Raw genomic sequence first — 13972 nt, forward strand, 5'->3', positions numbered from 1 at the left:
ACCAATACTTCACTGTGTATCATACAAACAACTGAGCTACCGATTTATTTAGAGAGATAAGAGGATTGACCACTGGTGGTGGGCGACCCCCCACGGTACTCATATAGATACACGAACCTTTCACTAAGTGGATAAATGGGTGTAGCGAGTAGAGTTCCAAAGCTACTTACCGTACACAGCATAAGACAGTTATCTTACACCACTAGTTAGTCTTTGCTTTGTGTGTTTGTGGGGGGGGGGGGGGGGGGGTGGGGGAGGGAGGGAGGGGGGGGGGAGGGAGAGATTTATCATTTATTAATGAAACTATTTAATTTCTTTTTCTTTTGAAGTATGTATTTCACGTGTCAAACTTCTATTTTCTTATAAAAAATACATAAATATTTCATTCACCTCACCAATTCACATAGAAAGCACACACACTACTAAAAAATACAATTAGACAGGAACTTTGGCTGAGTCAGCGTCAACCCGTGAGGTTGTGTGGGTCCCGCAGCAAGGCACGCCGCTTCCGGGCTGCGGGTGTGCTGCAGGCGGGGGCTCCTCATTCAGTCCGTGTTCTGGTCGGTGGGCACGGCCTCCATAAGCAGCTGCGTGTAGCGGGTCACCTTATCTGCAAAAGTAAAGAAGGCGACGCCAGCCTGTCATCAGCTGCGCAGTTATTTGGCAGGGGCAAACTGCGGCTAAGCTGCTAATGCAATGAAGATACACTCCAGCCACCTCACTTCCTCTCCTGTGAGGCAACAGGAATTTCTGATTATTGAAAACCCATTACGAGTGTGTCCTGGTTTTTTCGCATCGATAACAAACTGCTTACTTGCATACTTGTGGGTCTTGTTCATTTGCAAGGAAGGCTCTGCAGTAAATAGTTGTGTATTTAATGACATTGACCTGCTCCACGTTTCTGCCTATTATTTACTTATGCCTAAAATTGCTTTAGGTGAGTCTACTACAAAAACCTTCGCACCGACCCCTCATGCTCCTCTTCCTCAAGCATCAGCCAGTATCGTGTCAAACAGCGTGAATGACTCCCCTACCGCGGCATTTTAAATGGAACAAGTGAATCAGGACGTGCCTCCTAATCACTCAAAGAAAGAAATAATGTTTAGAAGAAGAATAAATTGTTATTGTACATAAGGAGTACGTTTTACAATGATCTGACAGTGCCAGAAAATGTACAAGTCGTTGATTTTTGTTAATAAACTTCAACATGGTTGCCATTTGTTCGCGACGTTCTTCTGCTTGATTGCAGTCGCCAAGTGGGGCGAGGCTCTCAAGAATTTCAGTTTTCCTTCAAACTTAGAACACGTACAGTTGATTTGGGAATATCAGCTGCATCCAGTCTGCACGGAATACGTTATTGTTGAATGGGCGTGGCAATCGTTTCACCGGTGTGCGCTTTTCCGGCCGATTTATTGTTTTACAAACCGTACATTTTTCACCTTACCGACTGGAGTTATCTCAGTACATGTTAATTTTAACTTTCGCAGAACTGCAATTACGGGTTTTAATTCGACATTCTGCATGATGCACTTGGCTTTTTCCTTTACAGACTTACGGTAATTTACCACAAACCAATCTGCAAGCCACAACAGCACCTGGGTTGTTGTTGTTGCGGTCTTCAGTTCAGAGACTGGTTTGATGCAGCTCTTCATGATACCCTATCCTGTGCAAGGTTCTTTATCTCCAAGTAACTACTGCAACCCTTCATCCTTCTGAATCTCCTTAGTGTATTCATCTCTTGATCTCCCTCTACGATTTTTACCCTCCACGCTGCCCTCCAATATTAAATTGGTGATCCCTTGATGCCTCGGAACATGTCCTACCAACGGATCCCTTCTTCCAGTCAGGTTGTGCTTCTCCCCAATTCTATTCAGCACATCCTCATTAGTTATGTGATCTATCGATCTAATCTTCAGCATTCTTCTGTACCACCACATTTCGAAAGTTTCTATTCTCTTCTTGTCTAAAGTATTTATCGTCCATGTTTCACTTCCATACATGGCTACACCCCATATAAATACTTTCAGAAAGAACTTCCTGACACCTAAATTTATACTCGACGTTAACAAATTTCTCTTCGTCGGAAGTGCTTTCCTTGCCATTGCCAGTCTACATTTTATATCCTCTCTACTTCGACCATCGTCAGTTATTTTGCTCCCCAAATAGCAAAACTCATTTACTACTTTAAGTGTCTCATTTCCTAATCTAATGCCCTCAGCATCACCTGACTTAATTCGACTACATTCCATTATCCTCGTTTTGCTTTTGTTGATGTTCATCTTATATCCTCCTTTCAAGACACTGTCCATTCCGTTCAACTGCTATTCCAAGTCCTTTGCTGTCTCTGACAGAATTACAATGTCATCGGCGAACCTCGAAGTTTTTATTTCGTCTCCATGGATTTTAATACCTACTCCGAATTTTTCTTTTTTCCCTTCACTGCTTGCCTAATATACAGATTGAATAACATCGGGAAGAGGCTACAACCCCGTCTCACTCCCCTTCCAACCACTGCTTCCCTTTCATGCTCCTCGACTCTTGTAACTGCCATCTGGTTTCTGTACAAATTGTAAATAGCCTTTCGCACCCTATATTTTAACCCAGCCACCTTCAGAATTTGAAAGAGAGTATTCCAGTCAACATTGTCAAACGCTTTCACTAAGTCTACAAATGCTAGAACTGTAGGTTTGCCTGTCCTTAATCTTTCTTCTAAGATAAGTCGTAGGGTCAGTATTGCCTCACGTGTTCCAACATTTCTACGGAATCCAAAACTGATCTTCCCTGAGGTCGGCTTCTACCAGTTTTTCCATTCGTCTGTAAAGAATTTGCGTTAGTATTTTGCAGCTGTGACTTATTAAACTGATAGTTCGGTAATTTTCACATCTGTCAACACCTGCTTTCTTTGGGACTGGAATTATTATATTCTTCTTGAAGTCTGAGGTATTTCATCTGTTCGCCTATCTCATACATCTTGCTCACCAGATGGTAGAGTTTTGTCATGACTGGCTCTCCCAAGACCGTCAGTAGTGCTAATGGAATGTTGTCTACTCCCGGGGCCTTGTTTCGACTCAGGTCTTTTAGTGCTCTGTCAAACTCTTCACGCAATATCGTATCTCCCATTTCATCGTCATCCTCTTCCATATCCATACTATTGTCCTCGAGTACATCGCCCTTGTATAGACCCTCAACATACTGCTTCCAACTTTCTGTTTTTCCTTCTTTGCTTAGAACTGGGTTTCCATCGGAGCTCTTGATATTCATGCAAGTGGTTCTCTTCTCTCCAAAAGTCTCTTTAATTTTCCCGTAGGCAATATCTATCTTACCCCTAGTGAGATAAGCCTCGACATCCTTACATTTGTCTTCTAGCCATCCCTGCTTAGCCATGTTGCACTTCCTGTCGATCTCATTTTTGATACGTTTGTATTCCTTTTTGCCTGCTTCATTTACTGCATTTCTATATTTTCTTCTTTCATCAATAAAATTCAATATTTCTTCTGTTACACAAGGATTTCTACTAGCCCTCGTCTTTTTACCTACTTTATCCCCTGCTGCCTTCACTACTTCATCCCTCAGAGCTACCCATTCTTCTTCTTCTTCTTCTTTTAATTTAGCTCCTCGTTACTACCGTCTATTCCCAACACATTTTGTGGACTGTATCCACATATACCCCTGAGTGTCTTGCAAAATTATATCATTGTTCGACACATACAGTTCAGAGGATATGACGCCATGAACACAGAGACGCGTGAAAAACTAACTTTTGCTTAAAATGGAGATCTTCTGGGAAATCCTGTGACCTGGCATTCTCATCAGGCATCGTCTCCGATCTTCTCTATGCTTTTGAATTTTTTCATTCATGTTGAAAATATTTGATTCTGTACTAGTACCTTCATTTCTTATCATGTCATTCCTTGTGCAGCCCTTCGCCTTCTGTAGGGGTCTCGTCTCTGCTGTCTGAATTTTCTTTTCTTTTTTATGGTAACCCAGCTTTCGCTTCCATAGGACACCACAGGAACCGCCATCTCTTCATAGAATTTCATGATTGACTCTTTTATAGTTACAGCCCAATGTTCCGCAAATGGTGTCAATTTTTAATCTGGCTGGATATTTTCCGCGAAATGCTATTATTTTCGTTTTATTACTACAAATTGTCAAGTTTTATTTCTTGTATATTTCGTCCGTCAGGATACTGACCTTTGGAGATCATCTTCATACTTTTGAATAAAAACGATGTCGAGGAGATTGGGTAGTTTTTTGTTTCATCCGTCTCAGTTGCACTGACATAAAATTTATGCTGCAGTGGTTACCGGTTTCGGGTTGACGCGCCGATTCTCAAATCACACACCTTGTTATTAACTGTGACTAGTCGTACAATATGGTGCCAAACGGGCACAATTAGCTTCTGCAGAGAAAGGTATACTTTTGACAACAAGTTCACCTAATATTATTAGCCTATGCACTTAAAAAAATAAAACAGTCTTTTAGTGCTGCCATTTAATTTATTTTTCCCAGACGCGTTCGCCTTTTTCTTGGTCTAACGCATCATCAGTGGAATCTATAACGATACAGTTTTGTCATTTTTACATTATGAAACAGTTCACTTCGCGATATTTTTGTGTAAAAAAGTAATTACTTATGATTTGCTGTGATCTGTGTTTCATCTCATCTGGTCTGGAGTTCGCACTAGCACTTTGTTGCCGACATGTAAGCACAGTTTTGAATTCCGACCTTTTTCACACTGTTCACCATGTTTCTCCTTATTTTTGTGGTGTACTGCTGTTCTTTTGCCACTCGATATAACGATTTCTTCGGTCACTGTGCTTTTAACAACGTAAATGTTGCAACTCCATTACGTGTTTCCTCCCCTTTGGTGTGTTTACGACGTATATGGTTAAAAAGCAACTTCTAACCATGATGTTTATCAGAGAGAGAGGGAGCTGGAGAGAGAGAGAGAGAGAGAGAGAGAGAGAGAGAGAGAGTGTGTGTGTGTGTGTGTGTGTGTTTTCCTTAGTTAATATTATTTCTTTTAACTGATTCCTACCTGTGTTTATTACAAAACGTTAATTTTTGTAATGACTTTTCATTGTCTCTATTAGAAGATAAGATATCCATATTCAAACAATCTTCCATATGCTATCATAGCTCAAACGGTCAATAGCCTTTCGAAGGTCGATGAGTCATATGGGTTTTTATGTTAAACTCTCTGCATTTTTGTGTAATGTTCTTAGTTACAAACACTTCGTCGCTGCATGAACGACCTAGTCTAAATTCATTTTGTTACTCACGAGTAATAGGTTCTGCGATAGTCTTCATGTCGTTATTGATTATCTTTGAGTATATGATTCAAATGGCTCTGAGCACTATGGGACTTAACATCGGAGGTCATCAGTCCCCTAGAACTTAGAACTACTTAAACTCAACTAACTTAAGAACATTACACACATCCATGCCCGAGGCAGGATTCGAACCTGTGACCGTAGCAGTCGCGCGGTTCCGGACTGAACCGCCTAGAACCGCTCGGCCACCACGGCCGGCCTTTGAGAATAGTTTGTAGCCAGTGCCACGATGGCTTTTACAGTCATTCCGTTTCCGTTTCTTCAGAAAGAGGGATTACTTCTGCTGTATATCAAGCGCCGGAGAACTTTTAGTTTGAAACTTCCTGGCAGATTAAAACTGTGTGCCGGACCGAGACTCGAACTCGGAACCTTTGCCTTTCGCGGGCAAGTGCTCTACCAACTGAACTGCCCAATCACGACTCACGCCCCGTCCTTACAGCCTTACTTCTGCCAGTATCTCGTCTCCTACCTTCCAAACTTTACAGAAGCTCTCCTGCGAACCTTGCAGAACTAGGACTCCTGAAAGAAAGGATATTGCAGAGACATGGCTTAGCCACAGCCTGGGGGATGTTTCTAAAATGAAATTTTCACTCTACAGCGGAGTGTGCACTGATATGAAACTTCCTGGCAGATTAAAACTGTGTGCCGGACCGAGACTCGAACTTCGGACCTTTGCCTTTCGCGGGCAAGTGCTGTACCGACTGAGCTACCCAAGCACGACTCGCGCTCCGTCCTCACAGCTTTACTTTCGCCAATACCTCGTCTCCTACCTTCCAAACTTCACAGAAGCTCTCCTGCGAACCTTGCAGAACTAGCACTCCTGGAAGAAAGGATAGACTGAAAATTTCATTCTAGTTTCTCCAGCATTCATTTATTACTTGCAAAAGTTTATCTTGTTATAAGACTCCAGTTTTCCATTTATTCCACCTGCTGCGGTAGCTTTCCCAGACTACACTCATCCAGTGTCTAATAGTGAAACGTTAATTATCTTGCAACAAATTTCACACGTAATTTCAAATCTTTTCGAAATTTTTCTCATTTACAAGCTTAAGGGCAAATATTTAAAACAGCTGAAAACTTTGTTATACATGGCAGTTTCATTCTTTGAAGACTCGGCGCTTTGTTTGTATGTATCTAATACATTAACTACTACTCGTACATAAAAGAGTGACGCAGTACGTATCTTTCTGGCTCTTTCATGCAGATGGTGATTTGGCCTGAAAATTGAAAAAACGGAAGAAAACCAATGCACAACAACGACGCTATTGGCACTATTTGACTGTCAAATTAATGCATCCCATAAATTTAATAATACAATTAAGGGAACGAATATTCGGTTTGACGCATCCGCGGAAGAGGTGGCAGCAACTGTTGTTCGCTCAGCAAACGGCTGAAAACGTTTCGCTGGTTTATACACAGAATGTTTATCGAGTGGGGCAAAGCGTCGGATCCCCGATTGTGAGTCCATCGACCTGGGCCGTTAACACGCAAGTTTTCGTGCTCGTAACAGCCCACGCTGTTTTGATATTTTTGGGCGTAAAAATTTCGGCCGCGTGGCGCTGTGCCATAATTATCAGTAATGAATCGATTGTGAGATTCGTAACACAAGCTCAATTTCTGTCTCAGATTTCAAACATAAAACTGTCATCGATTAGATCCGAATACTGCAAGTGCTACGAAACCCAACGAGAGTTCGGATTTGACAAATCAACAAGGCAAGTAATTATCTTTATTATTACTGGAAGATGTATTTCCAGTAGCCCAGTCGGATTGACGTTAGATTTTCCGGCGAAATATTTCTACTACTCTTCCTCAGAATCTGTGAGCAATCATCTGTGTAGAGGACAGTGTCTGGAGGTGCTGCAGTCTGGTGGCTGACTCTGTAACCCTGAATGTACATCTACACATTTCCGTGATCATGGCACAAAATTACAGGGACAATTGAGAACGACAGCCATCTGTCAGACAGGGAACTGTGGTTCGAAAATGACTGAGTCGAAAGTTCCTAAGACAGACTGGTTGTGAGGTAACTAACGGCAGAATACAATAACTTACAAATTCTTGTTTATACAGTACAATGCTAGAGGCGCGCCCCGGCCTAGCATGGGTAGCACTAAGTGTCTACGCATGAATGCCTTTCTGACGTAGTGGCAATGAATCACATGCGACAAAGGCTCCACATGAATGTGTGTATGAGCGGAACCTGTATCGGGAAGATCCCAACGATAGTTTCTGATAGCCTTTGTGGAGACAGCAAAACGTGGTAAGGGAATTTATAAAACGTTCAGAAGATACTTAGACGTATATATTCTGCTAATAATAATTTCGAGTGGTTCAGTGGCCTGGTGCACGTCTTTCAATTGGATGCGACTTCAGCTATTTGTGTGACCCTAATCTAGCCCAATTTATCGTATCATGCAAAGGTGACCTACATTTTAACAAGAACCTCCACATCTCTGAGAGGTGAATGATAGGTTAAAAGGCAGACTAAAAGAAGTCCGTAGCCCGATCGGGATTTAGTCCCGTGATCTTTCGAGTTCGAGCCTGCAGTTTACTGCAAGACCACCAGGCCCGACATAATATCTCGCCAAGCTTTGCTGCTGTGTGGAGCTGCGGCGGCTGTTTATTGCTTTTCCCGCCAGGTACCGCCTCCTCTGTATGTGACCCGCTCGTACTTCCTATCTTTGCCACTAGATGTTACTCCAAATGTCAATGAGGGGCATTCAGTAAGTAATGAAACACGGTTATTATCTCTGAAAGCAGGTTGATTTTATTCAGAATTCCAATGCACCACATTATTCTCCACTCTTTTGCTTATAAAACGCTATTTTTCAATATACCTTACGTCACCTTACTCGGAGGGCCTGTATGCCTGCATGGTACCGCTGTACTGGTCGAAGTCGGAGCCTATGCCTTCCTGCATCAATAATCTCCCAATCATCTACCTACTGCTTCCTACGGAGTGCATCCTTCATTGGACCAAACAGATGGAAATCTCAAGGCGCGAGAACTGGACACACGTCTTTGAGTACCCCAACTGGTGGATGAGTGTGTGAGCACTACCAACAGAGACGTTCAGCTGTGCAGCGAGGTGTTTATTATCCATCGATCACCTCGAATGAGTGTGTCCGAACGTTCCAATATTGCAGCAGTTACAGCTGTGAGCGGCCGGCCGGCACGCGAGAGATCTAACAGATTCACACGACCTTGCTGCGATGATGACAAAAAGCCGGCCGGAATGACCGAGCGGTTCTAGGCGCTACAGTCTGGAACTGCGCGACCGCTACGGTCGCAGGTTCGAATCCTGCCTCGGGCATGGATGTGTGTGATGTCCTTAGGTTAGTTGGGTTTAAGTAGTTCTAAGTTCTAGGGGACTTATGACCTCAGCAGTTGAGTCCCATAGTGCTCAGAGCCATTTGAACCATTTTCGATGATGACAAACACCTCACCGTCCTTTTGTTCACTGCCAGATCCCCACAGACATTCTGCAAGCACGTATGAATATCTGCAACGTTCTTGTTTTCCGCCAAAAGAAGCTCAATGACAGCTCCCTGCTGGTAATATATCTGCATTGCAGACGCCATTTTGACGGCTATGTGTAGCGTCGCCACCTATGGAATTTCACGAAACTACGAGGGTCACTCCAAAAGAAATGCACACTATTTTTATAAAAATACGGTTTTCATTTTGCATGTGTGAAAGTTTTACACTGTGTAGATACATCCTTCCCGCTTGTTTTCAAACTTAGTTCAATCTGTTTCCGTGTGTGGCGCCGTCACAGCATGTCTTCAAGATGGCTGCTACACTTGACGTTCGTCAGAAGCAATGTGCTGTCATAGAATTCCTGTGCTGTGAAAACGAGACAATGGGAAACATCCACAAGAGGTTGAAAAAGGTGTATGGAGATGCTGCTGTCGATTGCAGTACAGTTAGTCGGTGGGCGAGCAGGTTACGTGATGAAAGCCGTCACAGCAATATTGAGGATTGTCCACGCGGCAGGCCTCGTAGTGCACACACTCCAGACAATGTGCGGAGAGTTAACGAATTGGTGACTGCTGACAGACGCATCACCGTGAACGCTACGTTGGCATAGAGGAAGGAAGTGTTTGCAGAATACTGAAAGTGTTGGCGTTAAAAAAGGTTTGCGCCAGGTGGGTTCCCAGGATGTTGACAGTGGCTCACAAGGAAACAAGAAAAACGGTATGCAGCGAACTTTTGGAACAGTACGAGAATGGTGGAGATTAATTTCTTGAAAGAACTGTGACAGGTGATGAAAGATGGCTCAAATCATTTTTCACCAGAAACGAAGAGGGAATCAATGGAGTGGCATCATGCAAATTCACCCAAGAAAAAAAATTCAAAACCATACCTTCTGCTGGAAAAGTTATGGCTACAGTGTTCTTCGATTCCGAAGGACTCTTGCTTGTGGACATCATACCAAGTGGAACCACCATAAATTATGATGCATATGTGACGCCAGTCCGCTGCTTGTGGTCTCGCGGTAGCGTTCTCGCTTCCCGAGCACGGGGTCCAGGGTTCGATTCCAGACGGGGTCAGGGATTTTTACTGCCTCGAGATGACTGGGCGTTGTTGTGTCGTCTTCATCATCATCATTCATCCCCATTCCGGCCGGAGAAAGGCAATGGCAAACCCTTGCCTATTACGACAGTGAGGGTCTCCCACATCGTTCGTCCCCCTACGCTCCGTCACAGAGTATGGGACATCATCATCATCATGTGACGCCAAGAAGAAACTTCGAGGTCGACTGAATCGTGTTCGCCCACATCGGCAAAAGAAGGTTGTTTTGATGTTGCACGACAAGGCACGGCCACATGACAGTCAAAAAACCGTGGAAGCGATTGCAAAACTCGGATGGACAACACAAACACCCGCCTTACAGTCCACGTGACTATCATCTCTTTGGGAAACTGAAATACTCTGTTCGTGGAACAAGGTTTGAAGATGATGAATCCCTTATGCACGCTGCCAAACAGTGGCTCCAACAGGTTGGTCCAGAATTTTACCGTGCTGGTATACAGGCGCTGGTTCCACAAACCTTCCGTGTGAATCGATTTATTATTGAAAACTGTATGAAAATCCTTACAGTAGTTCCTGGGGTTAGCCTCAGCACACACAAAGAAACTGCAGCGGGGGCTTTAATTTATAATATGTATAAACAGTCAATGTTATAATTTGATTTATTATTAGGCCGGCTCAGCCAGGAAGAGGGCGAGAGTGGAATGGAAGACGGCGGCGAGAGAGTGGTCAGCGGCAGATCGCTCCACATGGACCTGTCAGTTTCAAACGACTGGCGGTTACGTGACGTCACGCGGGTTTATCCCATCGCAGCGCACGGCTTTAAGACAATGCTTTTGCGGTGATTACACACAAATTAGTACGACAAATTACGATACGGCAAATGAAAAAGGAGTTTGAGACGAATCAGCAGAGACGCTGATACGATTTAGACGAGTTTTATATCAAAAGATATTAAATAAAGAAATCTGCAATATGTGAAGTTTACTGAATAATTTATAACTTTTGAACCAATGCAGGTACAGAGTAGGGCAAATGCTCATTTTAAAGGTCTCGTCGAAACGCAACGACTGAAGTACTTGCATAATTTGTAGCATTAATATATGACTGGTAAAACACCAGTTTTATTGATTTATTGCTAATGAATAATTGAAACAAATAATACAAAGCAGATACACGAACAGCAAGGCAATATATGATTGTGGGTGGCGTTATACATACTTCAACATCATTAGTTTGCGTTATCTGTAATTATTATGATGTTATCTTTGTTTATTAATAATTTTTGCATGATTTTACCTATTGTATATAATAATTTTCCCTTTGTATATACATAAATTCTGATCAGCACATCAGAAAGAGGAAATCCGTACGGAAAGTTATTTGGTGGCACAAATGGACAAATACTGTTTTCGCACTCTGCAAAGGTAGTTGCGAAACACTAAAACATTAATTCTGGGCAAGGTATTGCAGCCACAAATATGTGTAATTATGTTTTTCGACTAGAGCTTAAGCTCGCATACAATGGCGCAAACAGAATTAAGATTGCTGTCCCGTATAAAGAGTTATGCAAGGATATTGGGATTAATGGAAAGTAGTTACGTGACATAGCTTGGGGAATTTAGGATCGAAGGTATTTTAGCGGCGCCGACACAAAGCTCCAGGACAGATACTGCGCGCCTTTGCCGACGCAGAACCTGATTCTCGACGTGACACTTCGGTGATAGTTTTTGCAGTTCCTTAATTGTTGAACTTAGCCAAATTTCGAGTGTGCAAGCAAACGGAAGATATAGGTTTTTACGACGAGTCCGAACTTAGCATATCTTCGGTTTTAAACACAGTTGGGGATGTGTTTTTCAAGCGTTGTGTCTTTTAGTGACAGTTTTTTTTTCAAGCAAACGGGATTTTGCTGCAAAATCGTAGCTGTGGGTCTCTATTTCCATTCGAGTGCCCCACACTTAGCCGCTGAAGCGCTACTGTGGGACGCTTCATTTTTGAACATTCCGAACCGTGTTTTGGGATACCAACGTGACTTACTTTCTGATACGGTCAGGTTGGAGTAACTATTTTCACTACGTTTGGGTGGCTGATCCTGCAACAGTGCCACTAGAATTTAATTGTATGTAAACCAGTCAGGACTTGGAATATTTTCTGGCATCCGACACTTAGGAATTCTAGTGCGTGTCAAGCGAACTACAGTCGGGATTAGGCCGTGTTTTAGCGAACTGATCGATTTGCTAAATATCAATCAATGTTCTTCAGCATTCAACAACTTTTATTAAAATTAATAGCATGTTCAGTATCGCTGTTCGAGGCTCGAGCAATAATTAAAACGGCACGTAACTGCTAGAAGATATCACCAGTGAACTGTATTTAGCTATGAATATAAACTTGTTAATTTTAATGAACTTAACACGTGCGTTTGATTCGTCGTTTGATATCAGCCTCCTAGATTAACATTTGTACTTATCGGACAGCAGCAGCATTTTATTTACGTATTTTAATGGGTGTTACGCGTATGTGCCTGGCGATAGAAAGGGTAGGAGATCATCGCCGATAAAGATGACGAGAGCCAGCGAGCAGACGTATGTGGGGCCGCATTCCATTCCGCCGACCGTCGCAAGGGGCACCAAGCTGCAGAAGGTGTGATCTGTACACTAACCTTGTCAGTCCGGAAGGTAAAGGTCTGTACAGCTGCAGTCTCTATCTCCAAATACTTTAAGTGAACGGTTTTGTCAGCCCTAGGCGTTCTAAGCGATTTGGAGTCCTTGTCTAGTAGGCATGGCACCAAACATCGAATGACTGAGAACACAGGTTATTCGGATAGTGACAGGTCGACATACGCCATACGAGAATGTAAGACATATGCGGGGAATTTAAATGCACATCTTTAGTGGAAAGATAGACTTCTCTCACAACACTGTCCGACAAATTTAGGTGTCGGATTGTTGCAGATGTCGCAGCGCTCGTGTATTGTCAGGCACTGTCATGCTGAAGGAGAGGGTACTACAAGTGTCGACGAACTGTTCCAATTCGAAACTCTATTACAGCACACTGTTTCTCACGCAATGGCATAGTTACGTTACATACACGCCACAATTCGCAGCCCTCTAGCGGCATAGGGCTGCAAAAATGTAGACATGATGAACAAATATAGAGAATGTTAGTTGTTGTTGTCGTGGTCTTCAGTCCTGAGACTGATTTGATGCAGCTCTCCATGCTACTCTATCCTGTGCAAGCTTCTTCATCTCCCAATACTTACTGCAACCTCCATCCTTCTGAATCTGCTTAGTGTATTCATCTCTTGGTCTCCCTCTACGATTTTTACCCTCCACACTGCCCTCCAATACTAAATTGGTGATCCCTTGATGCCTCAGAACATGTCCTACCAACCGATCCCTTCTTCTAGTCAAGTTGTGCCACAAACTCCTCTTCTCCCCAATCCTATTCAATACCTCCTCATTAGTTATGTGATCTACCCATCTAACTTTCAGCATTCTTCTGCAGCACCACATTTCGAAAGCTTCTATTCTCTTCTTGTCTAAACTATTTATCGTCCACGTTCCACTTCCATACACGGCCACACTCCATACAAATACTTTCAGAAACGACTTCCTGACACTTAAATCTATACTCGATGTTAACAAATTTCTCTTCTTCAGAAACGCTTTCCTTGCCATTGCCAATCTACATTTTATATCCTCTCTACTTCGACCATCATCAGTTATTTTGCTCCCCAAATAGCAAAACTCCTTTACTACTTTAAGTGTCTCATTTCCTAATCAAATTCCCTCAGCATCACCTGACTTAATTCGACTACATTCCATTATCCTCGTTTTGCTTTTGTTGATGTTCATCTTCTACCATCCTTTTAAGACACTATCCATTCCGTTCAACTGCTCTTCCAAGTCCTTGCTGTCTCTGACAGAATTACAATGTCATTGGCGAACCTCAAAGTTTGTATTTCTTCTCCCTGGATTTTAATACCTATTCCAAACTTTTCTTTTGTTTCCTTTACTGCTTGCTCAATATACGGATTGAATAACATCGGGGAGAGGCTACAACCCTGTCTCACTCCGTTCCCAACCACTGCGTCCCTT

At 42.9% G+C, this 13972-nt stretch overlaps 1 protein-coding gene across 2 annotated transcripts in view; it reads right to left on the reverse strand.

The window, feature by feature from the left end:
- Window positions 1-344: 344 nt before the first annotated feature.
- Window positions 345-13972, reverse strand: part of LOC124795246 (b(0,+)-type amino acid transporter 1-like) — a 410036-nt gene continuing 396408 nt past the window's right edge. For both annotated transcript variants that reach the window (XM_047259180.1, XM_047259181.1), the window contains one exon: window positions 345-610. In XM_047259180.1, coding sequence (XP_047115136.1) covers window positions 546-610 — 65 coding nt within the window. In that variant the 3' untranslated portion in view covers window positions 345-545. The remainder of the gene's footprint in view (window positions 611-13972) is intronic.

The sequence above is a fragment of the Schistocerca piceifrons genome, chromosome 4 (assembly GCF_021461385.2).
Source record: "Schistocerca piceifrons isolate TAMUIC-IGC-003096 chromosome 4, iqSchPice1.1, whole genome shotgun sequence".
Lineage (NCBI taxonomy): Eukaryota > Metazoa > Arthropoda > Insecta > Orthoptera > Acrididae > Schistocerca > Schistocerca piceifrons.